Source organism: Chaetodon trifascialis, chromosome 7 (assembly GCF_039877785.1).
Source record: "Chaetodon trifascialis isolate fChaTrf1 chromosome 7, fChaTrf1.hap1, whole genome shotgun sequence".
Classification (NCBI taxonomy): domain Eukaryota; kingdom Metazoa; phylum Chordata; class Actinopteri; order Chaetodontiformes; family Chaetodontidae; genus Chaetodon; species Chaetodon trifascialis.
This window is the reverse complement of record NC_092062.1, coordinates 20,141,581-20,157,398: the sequence shown is the minus strand read 5'-3', so window position 1 is coordinate 20,157,398 and position 15,818 is coordinate 20,141,581. Positions and strand designations below refer to the sequence as shown.

The 15,818-nt window shown below is 42.7% G+C and overlaps 2 protein-coding genes across 4 annotated transcripts; one reads left to right on the top strand and one right to left on the bottom strand.

Annotated features, from left to right (window-relative positions):
- Window positions 1-174: 174 nt before the first annotated feature.
- Window positions 175-8,868, bottom strand: leng9 (leukocyte receptor cluster (LRC) member 9). 2 transcript variants are annotated; one of them, XM_070965510.1, is made up of 8 exons: window positions 8,821-8,868; window positions 8,363-8,515; window positions 5,747-5,840; window positions 4,198-4,322; window positions 3,754-4,080; window positions 3,427-3,655; window positions 2,620-2,743; window positions 175-2,521 (listed from the first exon to the last, which is right to left on the bottom strand). In XM_070965510.1, exons 2-8 carry the CDS (start codon window positions 8,505-8,507, stop codon window positions 1,862-1,864), a joined length of 1,704 nt encoding a protein of 567 aa, XP_070821611.1. In that variant the 5' UTR covers window positions 8,508-8,515; window positions 8,821-8,868; the 3' UTR covers window positions 175-1,861. The 2 variants fall into 2 exon arrangements, with proteins under 2 accessions (XP_070821611.1, XP_070821612.1); XM_070965511.1 differs by lacking the exon at window positions 8,821-8,868 and adding an exon at window positions 8,654-8,751.
- Window positions 8,869-9,087: 219 nt separating this feature from the next.
- Window positions 9,088-14,927, top strand: flcn (folliculin). Of its 2 annotated transcripts, none has more exons than XM_070967240.1 (12): window positions 9,088-9,343; window positions 9,510-9,722; window positions 9,937-10,083; window positions 10,207-10,428; window positions 10,548-10,714; window positions 10,805-10,896; window positions 11,822-11,985; window positions 12,173-12,286; window positions 13,172-13,295; window positions 13,431-13,556; window positions 14,084-14,186; window positions 14,291-14,927. In XM_070967240.1, the coding sequence occupies exons 2-12, from the start codon at window positions 9,510-9,512 to the stop codon at window positions 14,496-14,498; spliced, it is 1,680 nt and encodes a 559-aa protein (XP_070823341.1). In that variant the 5' UTR covers window positions 9,088-9,343; the 3' UTR covers window positions 14,499-14,927. The 2 variants fall into 2 exon arrangements, with proteins under 2 accessions (XP_070823341.1, XP_070823339.1); XM_070967238.1 differs by having other exon boundaries at window positions 9,937-10,095.
- Window positions 14,928-15,818: the final 891 nt, after the last annotated feature.

Genomic DNA, 15,818 nt, shown 5'->3' with positions numbered 1-15,818 from the left:
GTGTGCATCTGGGAGGAAGAGGGGGAAGAAGACAGAAAATTATGTTATGTATGCAAGAGTTGTTCAGGGAGTGTTTACACAGCCTTCACATGTCTATATGTTAAAGCACGGCAACAGTAGCACATCCAGGCCATCCATCACTACACTGAGGAAATACCACCACTCACAGGGTTTAAAATAACCAATTCAATATTTAATGTGCTGCACAATCTCGTGGTTATAATTCATTGTAAAAGGACAAAAAGCCATCATTCTTGTGCAATACAGTGTGTGCAATATTAAACAGACTGTATAAAAAGTGGGATTATTAGCTGCAGAATACGACCACTTTGGTTGATTCATGGTTGGAAAGAAAACAATCTCTTTTTTCCCCTCGTAGGAAAGAGAATCAAAGTAAGGTCTGTGCAGATAAGTTGGCCCCAAACACCTCGTTTGGCCCATCAAGACAACAAATAGATCAACAAAATTTTAGGAGAAAAGAAAGACAAAGTAAAGCAGCATGTCCTTCAATGGAGAAGCTAGAAAAAGGAAATTTTTGCTTGATTTCAATTCATAAAATAACAGCTGCCACTGAATTTTCAGTTAGCTGACTACTTGATCGATGTCGTTCTAACTTTAAAAGATGTTGTATTGTGCTTTTCATTTCAATCCACTAAAACCAACAAACAGACAGAGGACATTTTAGATTACATTATAACACGAAAAATCGACTTCACAAGCAAAATGAATGTAATTCTTTCTGTAAATCTGATTTTAGTGTTTGTATTCTTCAGTCCAGTCAGGCAAAGTAAACATCTGTGCTGTCAGTTCTGGATGCACTGCATCAGCTCGCATTATAAATCCCGTCTCACTGTTCTGTGTTGACCACATTCATTCTCTTAACGGATGTGAGTGCATTCATTAAGGAAAATACATATATCTTTAATCATGTTATCATTTAAGTGTACTTCAGTTCAGTATAACTGAACATTGTGTTTGTGATTGTGCCGCAGCCCTGCATCAAGTTACATTTCACCATCCCACAAAAAGCAGCGACAAGAAGTTTTTAACAGGTTATGACAGTCTCAGGTTAATACTGATGCCTCTACATGACCTACGTAAGCAAACGAGAAAATCAGAAAGAAGACTGCGCGTATAGTTATTCTTTATGTCAGTCCCTGTAACTAACCATCTTCACTGAGGTTGAAGTGAATGAATGAAAATAAAAGAAGACTTTTCTTGTGCCTGCTGCTGTTAGTTTGCACTTTAGCATATAATGCAAATGTCTGTGTACAGTCCCTGGAGGTATAGGTCACAGTGGACATTACTGTAATACAACTGGCTTGTAATATAATATTACATATTGGCTGCCGAGCTGTATCTTGCAGTTGTCTTATTATTATGAAGACATAACAATACCAGGGAATATTGACAAGATTGGCTTTCTCACCAAAATTACTACTGATGAGCAACTGAATGTGTTAGTTGCTGGCTTACATCTAAACCTGGTGTATCAACGGTAATAAAACAAAGCCTACTTTGTTTCACTATCGCCTTGTTGCACTTACTAATCTTAAAAAGGCACAAACAGATACATTATCGCATCACTATGCATCCTGCATACAGCTGTTATGCTTTCTTTCACTCACTTCCAAAACAAACTAGTAGAAAGATCACGATCTTTACGACAAGAGGCGGTGGTGCCGTCAAAATCAGCACAAAATCAAGTTCCCTGTAGTTGTTTTAAAAATGCATCTTATCTGAATTAAGCATAACACACAGACATCAGGTTTGGTGGATGAGGCCACAGGGCTAGTGCAAATATCAGAGGTACGGCGCCCGGTCGTACCTCTCTCTGGTCATACATGCATGTACTCTTCTATCAGCGAAGCGTAACTGTGCACACGGTCTCATAAAAATCACCTACATTGGAGCCTCCTATGGCACAAAGGCGTAAGGTGTTAATTGGCAGACGGCCAAAATTCAAACCCTTCCCCACCTTCAGGTACTCCACCCCTCCAAAAATCCTGTCTTCGTCCCTGTCCACTACCTTGGCCAGTGTGAGGTGGTAGCGTGGGTTGTAGGAGTCCCTGTGGAGCAAGCCCTTCTTCCTGTAGGCCTCCTGCAGGCCGCTGTTAAGCTGCTGGAGGGGAAGCTGAGGCTGGGGGCTCAGGTACAGCACCCTCCCATTGAAATGCTTCAGCTTCACGGGGAAGGTCAGAGTCACCGGGGGGTTGCGATCCAAATGGGCGAACTGTCGGAGGATCTCCTCGGCAGCGGCTACCTCAGCTGGGCCGGGCAGCACCAGGAGGCACAGGGTGACATGAAGCCTGGAGGAGGACTGCCAGTGAGGTGCAGAGGACGGTATTCGGGAGGTGAGCTCCTCCTGCAGCTGCTGGAAACAGGACAGAATAGCGGGAGTGTTGGCCCTGAACGTGATGAAGTGTGTGGGCCTTCTCTTTGGAGGGCGACCACCTCGCTTCTCCTCTCTCTGCCCCAGAGGTGAAGGACTCTGGCTGAAGTTCAGGGCTGCGAGGTAACTCTGCGCAACAGAAAAGTAACATAAAGGCCATCACTGTTAAACATGAGCTGCAATAGAAGAACAAGAACGCATTTCACGGTGACATGAACTGTACCCACCGAAGCCTCTTCATTGCCTTCCCAGCTTTCTTGCCATTCTGACAAAGGCTCCTCCTCAGCCTCCTGTTTTACACTTGCTCCTTCTTTTGGGGATAAGGACATTTGGTCTGTTGAAGCCTTCGGCCTAAAATCAAAACAGGCGGGTAAAATGACTCGAGAGGCAGCAGAGTCTCTTGCAAAATTTAAGTCACACAACATACAATTTCCTAAATGTAAAATCTCTTCGGGATAAAGCGAAATAGAAAAAAAGCATTTTCCAAATTCTGATGTTGTGCGGTGATTTGAGGGATGCGCACATTTATCCGGTCAAACTGGGGTGATGAGCTAATCCGCAGACCAGATAAAACTGCCCTTCACTGGTAGCTTGTGGGTTGTAGCAGCTAGGAAAGCATCTGTGAGTTTTGATGTCTGTGAAAACTTTATTGGTGCATCTTAAAGAGCGTGGTGGAGGATGAAGCTATTCATTTCTCCCTCAAGTCCTACTAAACTCAGTATTGCAACTTCATATTCGCTAAGCTACGCACAATCGAATCAAATGCGAAGAATCTGACTGAAATCAGAATTTGAATTTGACGAAGAATTTGATGAAGCTCAAGGTGACGTCTTCAAACATCTTGTTTTGTTTGACCGACAGTTTAAAACCCAAAGCTCTTCAGTTCACTATCATCTACGACATCTACGGCGCTTCACTGTGACTTTAAGTTGGCATGTTGTATTGAACAAACAGGCTGAGCAGAGAGCGTGCAGACACCATTTTGTTCTGTTCTGCTCTCAGCTGACTCTGAAGGATCAACATGAATATCAGACCTAATTGCAGCCTCCTCCGTAACACATGCTCCTTGTGAATCCTGAAAAGTGTTTTCTCCACACTTTGGCACCGGTTGTGTTGAGTCACTCGGCTTCTCTTCCTCCAGATGTGTGCTCTCGGTATGACTACACTCCTCTGTTTCAGCCTCTTCCTGCCCACAGACAGCAGGTGGCTGCCCCTCTGTTGTTTTAAGGTCTTGTTGCCGCTCTTGGTCCTCTATGTTGATTCCTAGTGAAAGAAACGATTATATTTGGAGAGTGCAAACTCAGCTTTTAGAACTTTTGTGTATGTAAGGTGGGGTAGCAACAGAGGGTCCTCTCTCTCACCCTTTACTTCCTTCTCCCCTCCAAAGGGGGGAGCCAGAGATTGACCGGTGGAGCCAAACACCCTGTCAGTCCTGCTGTGGCGGTCCCAGACGCGGTGCCCTCTGTAGACGAAGTACTGGATCCTGTGCCTGGGCAGGGCCAGCTCAGCAGAGTAATCACAGTCGCAGGGGTTGGTGTCCCAGTTGAAGTCACTGAACGGACGCTCCAGCACACCAAGGAAGCGATCCACATAACCCACCACAAATTCTGAAGCATCCACTGATGAGTCCCACAGGATCCGAGAGATGACATCATCTGCTGTGCGCATGCGAGGCTTTTTATTCACCTCTGCAACAGAGCGGGACATAAAAAAGTATTAACGCTGAGCAATGTAGAGCCACTGGCCTACTAAGGGTATGGTGTCATTATCAGATAACACTGGAAACTGGCTAAATATGGAGTGACCTTTTGCCTCGTATTTCGGCTTTGTTGCTTTGTTCACTTTCTTCGCGTGTTTTTCTATGTTCTCTCCATCCTGTTTGTCTTCCTGGTCAGGAGATGCAGCCCCTGAATCATCCACCAATGGGTCGCTAAGAAAAGTGAACAACAAGAGTGGAAAGAATGTTAAAATATGAAAGTGAAACATGCCGAAAAAATGCCAAGTCATAATTCCATTTGACACAGATTCATGCAGCATGTCTGAACTTCGTGTAACAGCAAGATTTAGTCATGGCTGCAAATCACACTCACACTCACAATCACACTGTCTGACGTGTAATCTGAGGAGTAACTGATGACAAGAGAAACAAAAATTACACACATTATACTTCTCAATGTCCAAAAAGACACCTCTGAAGAATTCCCTGTTTCCAAGTGGAGATTAGCAATATGTAGTTAAAGGATAAGCTCACGTTTGTTCAAGCCTGTCTTAAAACAATGCTCACATGTCCTTACGTACAATGAAAGACTTAGCAGTGGCTGAAATTGTGACAGAATGAGGCCTTTGGATTTTGCTCACCATCACTTATATCGAAGCTGCTTCAAAACCAAAATCATGAGGATTTTCATTTAAATAAGAGGTCTGTTAAGTCACTTTCTATTGCTGAATGAGGTAACACAATGGTGACTGAGCTGCAGCCCACTGATGAAAATATTGTAATATTTATATATTTGCAGTATTATGAACCCCACGTCAGAGTTGACATTCCTGGAAAGTTAAGTTTCTGTTAATGCAAACCAAACGTTTCCGACTGCTGCAGCTTCACATTAAAAGCCTTTAACTCCTGAAACATGAGTTGACTTTTATTATGTCGATGTGTTTGCACCGATTGCTGTCATTCATCAAAAATACATTAGACAGCAAGTCTTTTTCAGCATTTTTTTGACAGCGGATCAGTTAGAAATATTAAATATTGGAGGGGCAGCCACAGTGAGCTGTTTGATGAAGAGCTCCAGGCGACAGGCACACCTCCATCTTCTCAGCGAGGTAACAAGCTCCATTCACTGTGCCCCGCTGTCTGCAGGCAGTGTGCAGCATAAAAATCAGATCATGATTGCTCACAGAATGATCGAAGAAGGTCAGTTATTGTCTGACTTCTTTATTATTATGAAAATTGTTTTGTTTTTGTTTTTTGCTGCCCTCAGAATTGCGTGACCAGCAGCATTAAAACTGCATTTGCTGTTACCACCAGTTACCACAGGTGTCACCAGGACTGAAATCTTCGAGGTTGCCACTTGAGGAGGGGATCTCTTGGCCACCAGTGAGGACAGACGCAAAAGTTACAGCAACTAATAACAGTTTCAGAGTACATAGAGGCATAATAGTATATATACCTTTAACATTCAGACAGCCCTCTATTCAATGCAAGCCTTTGTGCTGGCATAACTTGCAGCCAACATTTAGTGTTGCAGTTACTGAAAATAAATCATGTATATGTCAAGAATTTAACTAGGAAATTAAAAGCCACGCTTTCTCCTGCTGGTGGGTTTGCTGATGGAAATAAAATGAGCAGACCTGTGAGACAAACGACATCTGTGGCCAAAATGACACTTTCCCATCAGAAAAAACTGGCACACGTTGACGCCGTCCTCCTCCCGTTCTGCAGACTCTGTCAATGATAGAGACAGACAGAGGGTGAGAGGGACAGACTTGGGATTAAACTGTAATTAAAGCCTGTGATGAAAGTGAGCAGACTCTCAGTGTGAGCTCTGCATTATAATGAAATGAAAGAAACACACAATGGCTGTTTACATGGTCACTCAACAGGTGATTAAACACTCTGGAATGCCTGTCCCATAATTCTGCTCCAATATGTTGATGGTCTCTTCCAGGTAAAAGACTACAGAGTTCATGAAGTAAAACATCCACAAATATGATCACACAACAGCCTCACTGCCCAGACTGAACTAAGGGAGAGGATACATGTACAACCAGCCAGTTCATTGCAGTTTTACACTGAAAATACCATCGACAGTGAGGCAGGATGTTCTCAGATTAGAGGGTCGACTGCTTACTTAAGTGCAAGCTGGAGGAATAAAAATATTACTATACAGTATTACGTGAGATAGGTACATAGAGCATGTGTTTTCAATACATGATTGAGTCGTGTCTCCTATATAAACACTGATGTCAGTGAATTTTGTTTTTGTGTCAGATCAGATGGATGATGACAGGAAATATGTATGCCTGTCGTCAGAGGCCTGGAAAACAAATCAGACTTTAAACCCTTTCACTAGATTCCGTCTGATCCTTATCTTAAGCAGGACTGATTGAAATTAATAATTAAAATGTTTCTATTCTAGAAGGATTTAGTGAAATTATGAAGGATAATTATGTAATGGAGGAATCTTTAAAGCTGCAAGTGAGCAGATTTCAGTGATACTGGGTTAAGTGGATGCAGTACTTTAGTGCCACTGAACCCAGATGTTATAATTTATACTTTTTTAGGGTGTAAATAATGGGCTAAAAACGTTGCTACCATCGTCATCAAGTTGTCTTTATTCCACTCTCTTCACCTGCTGTTTTTCCGCTTTTCTTTTGGATTGTTTACTTGTTTGTGCTCATGTATAGTTGCAAAAATATGTAAGAGTAATGATGAGAAAGGTCTATGATGTAAAAATCGGACAGTGACAAAAAAAAACAGAAACAGCTCAAATCAGAAATAAACAAGTGATTAATCCCAGAGAGGAAACAGGCAATGGAAAAAATGCATTACACTATACTTCCTCTCCAATGCACTTCCAAAGAGTATAAATCATGTAACAGGTGGCAATGACTCGACCCAGAGGACTCAAATGTCAGCCAAGTAGTTGGGATGCGGTTGCCTGTAAACTCCAACACATACCACACACCCCACAATGCTATTTCCAGATAGGAGCACTGGATGTGACTCACGGCCCAAATCCTTTAATTATTAGCTGTCTTCCTTCCCACTGAGATAGCCGGCTGTCACGGGTTGCCCAAATCATGGGAGAGCATGAGGAGACTTTTAGTGTTTCAACTGCTTACAGACATAAGACTTCAGTGACTGGAAGTAACTGGCTAAAATAATAATTACGAAGCTCTTCATTCCTTGGAAAGCTTGGATTGAGCCCCGTGAGACAAATGGGAGTGGATGTAGACAGTAAATCTCCCTCTCATACTGGAGCTCAGAGTCAGCACTTGCGGCCCCTGACTCCTGACACATTTCCAGTAGATCAGTCCGGCAGTTAGTGGGAATGTTGGCAGTCATTCCAGTGGTACACTTTTCATTCAGCTCCCTCTTTCCAGGTAACAGGCTTCAGACATATGATAACGTAACCAAGACCTTACCGAAACTCAAACTGCTCACAGTAACTCAGAAGAGAATGATGATATGAATACAGAGTTTATCACATGAGTTGAGTTACCAGCACGTCTATATTGTAGATCAGTGGTTTTCAAAGTGGGGGCCGCAGGTGTCACTAAGGGGGCCTCAGAAAATTGGAGGGAAGATAAGAAAAAAAAGCATAAAATAATAATAATAATAATAATAAATTGCTAATTACTAATCATTTTATAGATCATTATTATAAAATATAATCTAATTATTTCTTAAATCATGATTATACAATATAACTTACCACCAAACCCACACACACACACACACACACACACACACACACACACACACACACACACACACACACACACACACACACACACACTTAAGAGGTTCGATTTCTTTTGTTCTGTTCTTGTCTGTCAACAGTTTGTTGAAAAGTTCATTATTCAGTGGGAATATAATAGTGTGGAAAACATGTTTGTTAATAATATTCTTGTGCTAAACAAATGTAATAATTATTGAATAGTGAATAAAAGTAAGAAAATCATTCTAAATGTTGAATTTAAAGATGTTTCTTTACAGTGCATAGTTTGTAGCATTGTCGGTGGTTCGGCCAGAAGCTAATGCTGTTTGGGGGGCCATGGCATTGAAAAGTTTGGGAACCCCTACTGTACAGTAGATAACAGTCCCCTCAATATGAGACATTCAATGGACTTCCGTAACAGTAGTTATGTATTGTGTCAAATAAAGTTAGCAGCCTTTGGAGACTAATTTTACAAACAATTATTGTGTATCAGTATGTATAAAACTAAACAGGGTGATTTTACCTGATGTGGCTTTTGGAGTTTCGTTGCCACTGTTAGGTTCAGCGGGGACCCCTGCTTCTGGGGTGGGTGTGTCTGTCATGGGGGTGCCATCATCCCCCTGGTCCTCTGGCAGAACTAAGGGCACTTCCAATCCGTCTGATGCCATGCTCAAATCTGTGATTTAAAATGTTATGTTACTTCAGAAAGTCCGCTGTGTCGCTGTGGTGTTTGCTGCTAACTACACCTATAATTTTGCTCGCGCTAGCTTAAATAAAACTGTACACTCTTAAAACTGGAAAATTCAGTTCTCACCAACTTAGTTAACGCGGAAGAGGTTGGTTAACGCTGTACGATATAACACCTTTCAAAATTCAGGAATTCTGAGAAAAAATAATACTGGTCGTATTTAGACAATACACGTCTTTAAAAGTCACCCGGGGATTTTGTTTTTTTTTTTATCTAATATTTGACATACTAACCGAAGGAGAAAACGAGTCTCGCTCCCAGCGCCCTTTAACCCCGACTTTGTTGACTTACAATGAATCATGGGTAATGAAGTCTTTACATGTCTATAGTCGAAAAATCCCTTTGTGACACATTAAACAAAGCCTGATACTGGCAAATAAAGCAGTTGTTTGCTGGCTTTCTTATCGCTTCAAAAATACATGTGGAATTTTCGACTGAATGGCTAAAACTGAGAAAAGTAGCGCGGCTAACTGCCATGCGTCGTTTACGCGAGAGCGCGTGACTCTGCGTCACATGACTATCTATTATTGCCAGTTAGCCGCAGCACAGAAGAAAAACAAAGCAAGGAAAGTGTTGAAAACCTAAATCTGAGACTCCGAGAATCATGGATTTTTGAAAGCGGAGCAGATCAAGAATTGAGTTTGGTTTATAGCCCTTTTTTAATATGCTGCTTTTTGAACGTTGCGGGCAATGAATGTCCTCTTGTGAAGTAGCATTGAGCACCAGTCATTTGTTGAACTTGGCTCTGTGCTAAAGGTAAGACTCTCAGATACTATCAGCTGTAATAACCCTGGTGTAACCTAATAATGGCAGTGACTGACCAGAAACAGATGTTAGGTTATGAACGGCTTGTTACTGCTCGGACCAATCTCAAACATTTTCATCACAGTAGACATTTGCAACCTTGATTTCTCCCTTTCAGATGAATGCTCTGGTGGCTCTCTGTCACTTCTGTGAGCTCCATGGCCCTCGGACGTTGTTTTGCACTGAGGCGCTGCACCCTCCGTCCCCGTCCCCTTCATCCCAGGCAGGTGTCCCTGTCCCTGGGGACAGGGACCGCGATGGCGACCGGGAAGGTGAAGGGCTGACCATGAGGGCCAACAGCTCGGCCACACAGAGAGGAGAAATGTGTGATGTGAGTGAAGGACAGCCGAGGACACAATGTCAATCCACCATGAGCTTATCAGACACTTTCCTCCATTTGAACTGAACCACCCTTCTCTCTGCCTGTCTTACACATTTTAACACTCTAGCTGTGGCTTACTATGACTTTTTTGTGTGTGCATTTGAGTTTATAGTCCTGCCATCTATCTCAAAGTATTCATTTTCCTTTTCTCCTTGCCTCATAGGGATGTAGATCTCTTCCTGCATCCCACCCGGGCTTTGTGAGCATTGATGATGAAACAGGCATACGCTTCCTGAGCCACCAGCATCCCAGACAGCCACAGCTCTTCAGCGTGGTCCGCCAGGCCTGTGTACGCAGCCTCAGCTGTGAGGTAAACAGTGACGTACGTCAGCATGTATGTGTGTGTGAGTCACACATCTCATGCACTAAATATATGTAAGAAACTTTCTTATTCCTCTGTTGCCACCCGTAATCCTTCTGTCTGTTTTGTCAGGTGTGTCCCGGCCGTGAAGGGCCAATTTTCTTCGGAGATGAGCAGCACGGTTTTGTGTTTTCACACACGTTCTTTATCAAAGACAGCCTGGCCAGGGGCTTCCAGCGCTGGTACAGTATCGTCATGGTAGCAATGGACAGGATCTACCTCATTAATTCCTGGCCTTTCCTTTTACGCCACCTTAGACTCACAATACAAAGCCTGCAAAGCACAGCCCTCAAGGTAGGCTGTGCACATGACCTCCACATGCCTTATTCAGTTTACTCTAGTAGAAATGTGAAGTTGTATTTGACAGGCATCTATTTGCTCGCCTAATATCTTGGTGCTCTACTCTCCATCAGGTGTTTGACAATGAACAAGGAGTTTGTCCCCAGCGAGCAGTGAGGATGAACAGTGTCTTCTCACCTGCAGTTTTCCCACACCAAAGGAGTGGCAACGCAGCCCGATCGCTCACTTCTCTGACCCAGCATCCCAACCTCTGGGCCAGCCTGCACTCCTCCTTTAGCTGGTGAGTCCATATGCTCTCAGTTCCAGTATGGCACAAGCAGTTGTCTTGTTCTGTGTCATGATCATCACCTTGACATGTGGATGTCTCCAGGTTGCTGAAGGCCTGTGGGAGTCGTCTGACAGAGAAACTGCTGGAGGGAGCTCCCACTGAGGACACGCTGGTGCTCATAGAGAGACAGACAGGTAGACACATTGTCCTTAATTAAACAGGATGAGGTTTTGTAATTGGGCGAGATGAAGACGACACATTTTCCAGTGACACAAAATTTAGCAGAAAATGGAAAATTATTTACGTGGGCGATGCTTTAACATGCCTCACCCTCCAGACGAGGTTTGGCTTCTTGATGGCGGATGATATCAGCAGATGTCATGCCTTTGCACAATGTGCCACGATGTTATCACCTCAATCGTCTCCTGTTAGAGTCTGATTCACTGGGTCAGTCAGCGCGGACACACGTTCTGGCCAAAAAAACAAAGTGAGTCACTTAACCACTTTACTCAGATGCACTTCCTTGCCAGAAAGGATTAACTCAATTTTTAGTCAAGATTTAGAAAGTGATTAAAAGATTTAGATATTGCTCTAAGGTTGTGGAATTTTAATACCCTGTTCCCGTATATGAATACTGTTAGCAAATACACTTTTTGTCTGTTGTCCTTTTCAAAATCACTGTTACCAAGTGATCAACAAATACACAGGAATTACAAGACAAGAAAATAAAACAATTAAAATAATCTGTGATAAGTGATATTAAAGGAGTACAAATAAAAATTCTAATTTGTGCGAACAGGTTTTTAAAAGATGTTTTTAATGTATGCAGACTACAGGTGAAGCTGTGTCATTATGTGCCGGCTTGTATTAGCGCAGTCTTATGAGTACTGCGATTGAAATTAGTCATACGTGAGAGGTGAGCTTGTAAACTTCATATTTTGTTTTGGAAATAGAGACTGAGTAGCACTGTGCACATCACACACAGTGTGTGATTAACAGTCGGCCCTTTTTGCAATACTTTCCACTGGAATTTCCCTGGAGCTATTATGACCCTCTGCATGAAAACATCACTTGGTCATCGCTGTTTCTGCTCTTATGTCATTCTCTTGTTTCCAAAAGAGCAAGAGGAGGAAATGAGCTGCTGGGAGGGAGCAGAAGGAGGCGCTTCTAAGTCACAGCGGCACCAGTCAGAGAGCGAGCAGGGCCATGACTTCCTGTGTGATGATGCAAAATTGGATGACTTACCTGGTCCCAAATTTAGGTCACTTAGGCATTTGAGACAGGTAAGCTTTTGAGCTTGTCATGTTGTTGTGTATGAAAATATTAAATTAACTGTGTAAGTTGACAGAAAACTGGCATTAATCCGATGCATTTTAGTTAATGACTTCAGGAAGTTAGTTCACATGTTTGCATTAGCTCACATGCAATATCTGGGAGCTGCTGTACGTTACAGTCTGATTTGTTCTGCAGGTCCTCGGGGCTGCCGAGTTTCGTCAGCTCGTGTGGCACGTGCTCATGGGAAATCAGGTCATATGGAGAGGCGCAGACCCCGGGCTCATCCAGTCAGCTTTTACAGTGCTCAAGGTACTCTACTACTGTGTCCCTTTCTGCCTCGGTAGGAGAGATAGCGCCATTATAATGTGGTTAAATATGAATTAGGACAAGGGACAACATCTGTGAGGGTCCTTAGTTAAATCATGGTACGAGTAATGTGTCAGTGGTATAAAACAATTAAAACATCATCTAACACTAAACTCTTACAGTGCATTTCTTGTTGTCATGGTTGAAAAGCAGTTATGAAATATGATTAATTAAAAGTGACTAATACCTTCATACATCATTTTGATGTGATATTAACTGATATATTTGCTTCAGTTATTTCTCCATAAAGATCCAATCCTCGCCTGAAGACAGACTGTATTATTGTTTATGCTAAAAATCACACGCCTTGAAATCATCTTTGCCTGTACATGCTTCCCTGAACTTTCAGAGAACGAGACAGAGCATGTAAACTGTTTCTTGTTATGCATTGCTTTGGACTGTTGAAAGATATCTGAGTGTCTTTTATCATCATTTTGTAATTGTTTTGAACATTTTTGTTGCAATTGTAATTAATTACAGTTACGTTGTTGCATGTTTTCTCATGCGTCCCAGGCCTTTTTCACAGCAGAGTTTGGCTGGATCTCGTGGAAAACTTTCACAGGTGTTACTAGTAATATTAATGATGGCTCTGTTTCATTCAAGTGTTCCAGTGAGTCATGACCATGTGACAGTGAGCCAGCATGAAATGCAACAGGACCCTGAAGTAGCTAAATGGAATTCAGACGTGGCTAAAGTTATTATTTACACCTGTGTTTTTTGTGGTGTGATGTGTCTAAATGTCATCCATTGAAAAAGGTTTGAAAAACCATTAACAGACTCACAGTCAGATATGTTTATAATCCCAATCTCTGCCCCTTTTCCCATCAGTCCCTGCTCCCGGTAGGCTGTGTGCGTTTGGTGCCATACAGTGCTCAGTATGAGGAGGCCTATAAATGCAACTTCCTGGGTCTCAGCCCGGATGTGCCCATTCCAACCCACGTCAGCTCCTCAGGTACAAGACTCTGTATGCTCACACTGATAGATGGCTGTGTGTGAAACAGTCGAATACAGCTGCTGTTGCAAACTGTAGGCTTGTACATGCAGGTCATAATGTGTTGATTTTACCTTTCTTTTGTTTGTCCTGCAGAGTTTTCAGTGCTGGTGGATGTCAGTTCAGAGAGAAGCTGTCAGATCTCAGCCATGTCTGAAGATGACGTGTCCTCGCTTTATCAGTTCACCCTCAGCAGTGCCAGCACACAGCCCACAGACAGGGGTGAGTGTGCATACCTGAATTTATAAATAGGCACCACAGGCCTCTTCCAGTGCCGAAAATATATAGTGAATTGCCATTCTGGTCTTGGTTAAAACCTCGAAAGTAAAGAGTGCATGTCTCTGAATTAATTCATTTTAATTAGAGAAAGTGTTTTTACACTTTTTATCACAATCTGCATCAAATCACATACAGTGATGGCTTTTGTGGGCCAGAATTCCTCACGCTTTTGTATGTAAGAACAGAAATGAATGTGAAAATATCGAAAATGTTCAGACATGTCCTATCTCACAATGCTGAGGAATCCGTGAAGGACTCCCAGGATATGGACCCACGTGAAAAGCGGATTTGTTTCTTGGCCCACGGCCTATCTTTCCGCCAACTTTCATTCAAAGCTGTTCTTCTGGACAAACTGGAGCAAAAACAACCTCCCAGTTGGAGGGACTAATGTTAGCAGGAAACATGTGAGGCCAACTATAAAAACTCCCACTCATGCTCTTACTTATGTGATTTTTATCTTCTTTTTCCAGGTCCGACATTATTGAACAAGCTTGAGGTAGCCCTGTCTAATGAGAACTTGTCTGTGGACGTCGTATCTCACTGCCTGTTGTGTCTGAAGGAAGAGTGGATGAAGTGAGTAAAACCCATTCATCCTTAACGAGGACCCCCTGGGTTTAAGCAAGATCTCACCACTTTTCCCATGAAAGCCTTCTCATAGCCGATTCTCTCTCTTTCAGTAAGGTCAAAGTGCTGTTCAAGTTCTCCAAAGTGGACTTACGAGGGAAGGAGGACACCCAGAAGGTTCTGGCCCTCCTCGGCGCCACAGGGCCGGGCGAGGAGGACAACGTCAGGCTGCTCAAGTTCTGGATGACTGGACTCAGCAAAACCTATAAGAGTCATTTAATGACAGCTGTGCGAGGAGGCGAGAGGAGCCCCAGCCAGTGAAAAAGAGAGGAGGAGGAGGAGGTAGCAGGCTAAAGAAAAGGGGGCTGATAAGGTGGTGGTGGGGGGGAATACTAAAGAAAGGAAAGCGAAAGCAAGAATCTCTCTATAGACCCTTTTGTGAATTAGTTAGGGACTTTTTGTGGAAGGAATGTGAATGGATGACAGAAATGCTTTGGTTCATCCATTACTGTCTTTTTAAGTAATGAGAAATCTACTGTCCCTAACCCTGATGATTATCCTGCACAGATTAGATTAACACATTCAGTCCGTTTGGGTAATGAATGAGGCTTTTTGTTTGTCAAAGGGAATTATTGCACAAGGCCTCGTCATACTAACGTGAAGTTTAACTTATTACGACAAGACTTTGCACTTTGTTTACTGTTTTGCTTATGTTTGAAAGTGAAATAAATGAACATGAACGGTCACGACATCCTTTTTTTTTTTCCGGCTCCATCTTGTGGCGAACAGGAAGAATGAAGAGGGAGTGAGCGGGAGAGCAGCGTTTCTCTGCCTGCTCCCTCTCACTTGTTTGAGTGGCCGACAGCCAACAAGTCTCAAGCGGTGTAAGACAACACTTTTAAGGTTTTTCTTGTGTCCTGAAATGAACAAAACGGTTGCATAACAGAGCCTCGCACCAGCACAGGCCGACCACATCAGCAGGATTTTGGCTTCTTAATGAGCGAGTCACACACTGATCCACTAAAAAGCCGAGGTCTTTTTTTCATACCACAGTTATTTGAGCCTGTTGCTTTGCTGAAGCTTGCAGACTTGAGTCAATAAAATTCAGCAACATACGGCTTTGTTTAAATTGGGAGGGCTGCTTTTTTTTCCATACTTATGTGTTAAAAAAAGGTCATTGCAACTCATTTTGCAATCCAAATTGAAAGGTGTGCTTGTAAATATTAGGATTGACTCCAGCTTTCCGCGTAAAAATGAATCTACCTCTCAGAATTGCTACAGTGTCCTAATAGAGTTGTACTTGTTGGATTGTTACGCTTTTCTCTGACGAGCTCAAATCTGGATTTCATTTTGCAAGTTTCCCTAATAGAAGCACAAACATGATTTGCTGCAGCTCAGCAGATTAGTTACATATTGCAAGCAACTGCATATGCAAGCATGTATGCAACAAGAAGACTGGATATTTATACCCATCGTCAAAACACATAGGTGAGGAGATTTTGAATTAATGATGCCTCTGGGAGTATTATAATGTGTTGCATGCAGTGAGGCTCCTGCTCTCTAGTTTCCTTTTCCCCTCAACAGCGATGCGACTTTGGAAAGCTGTCTTGCTTCGTTTGGCTTGTGTTCAAAAAAAAAGGA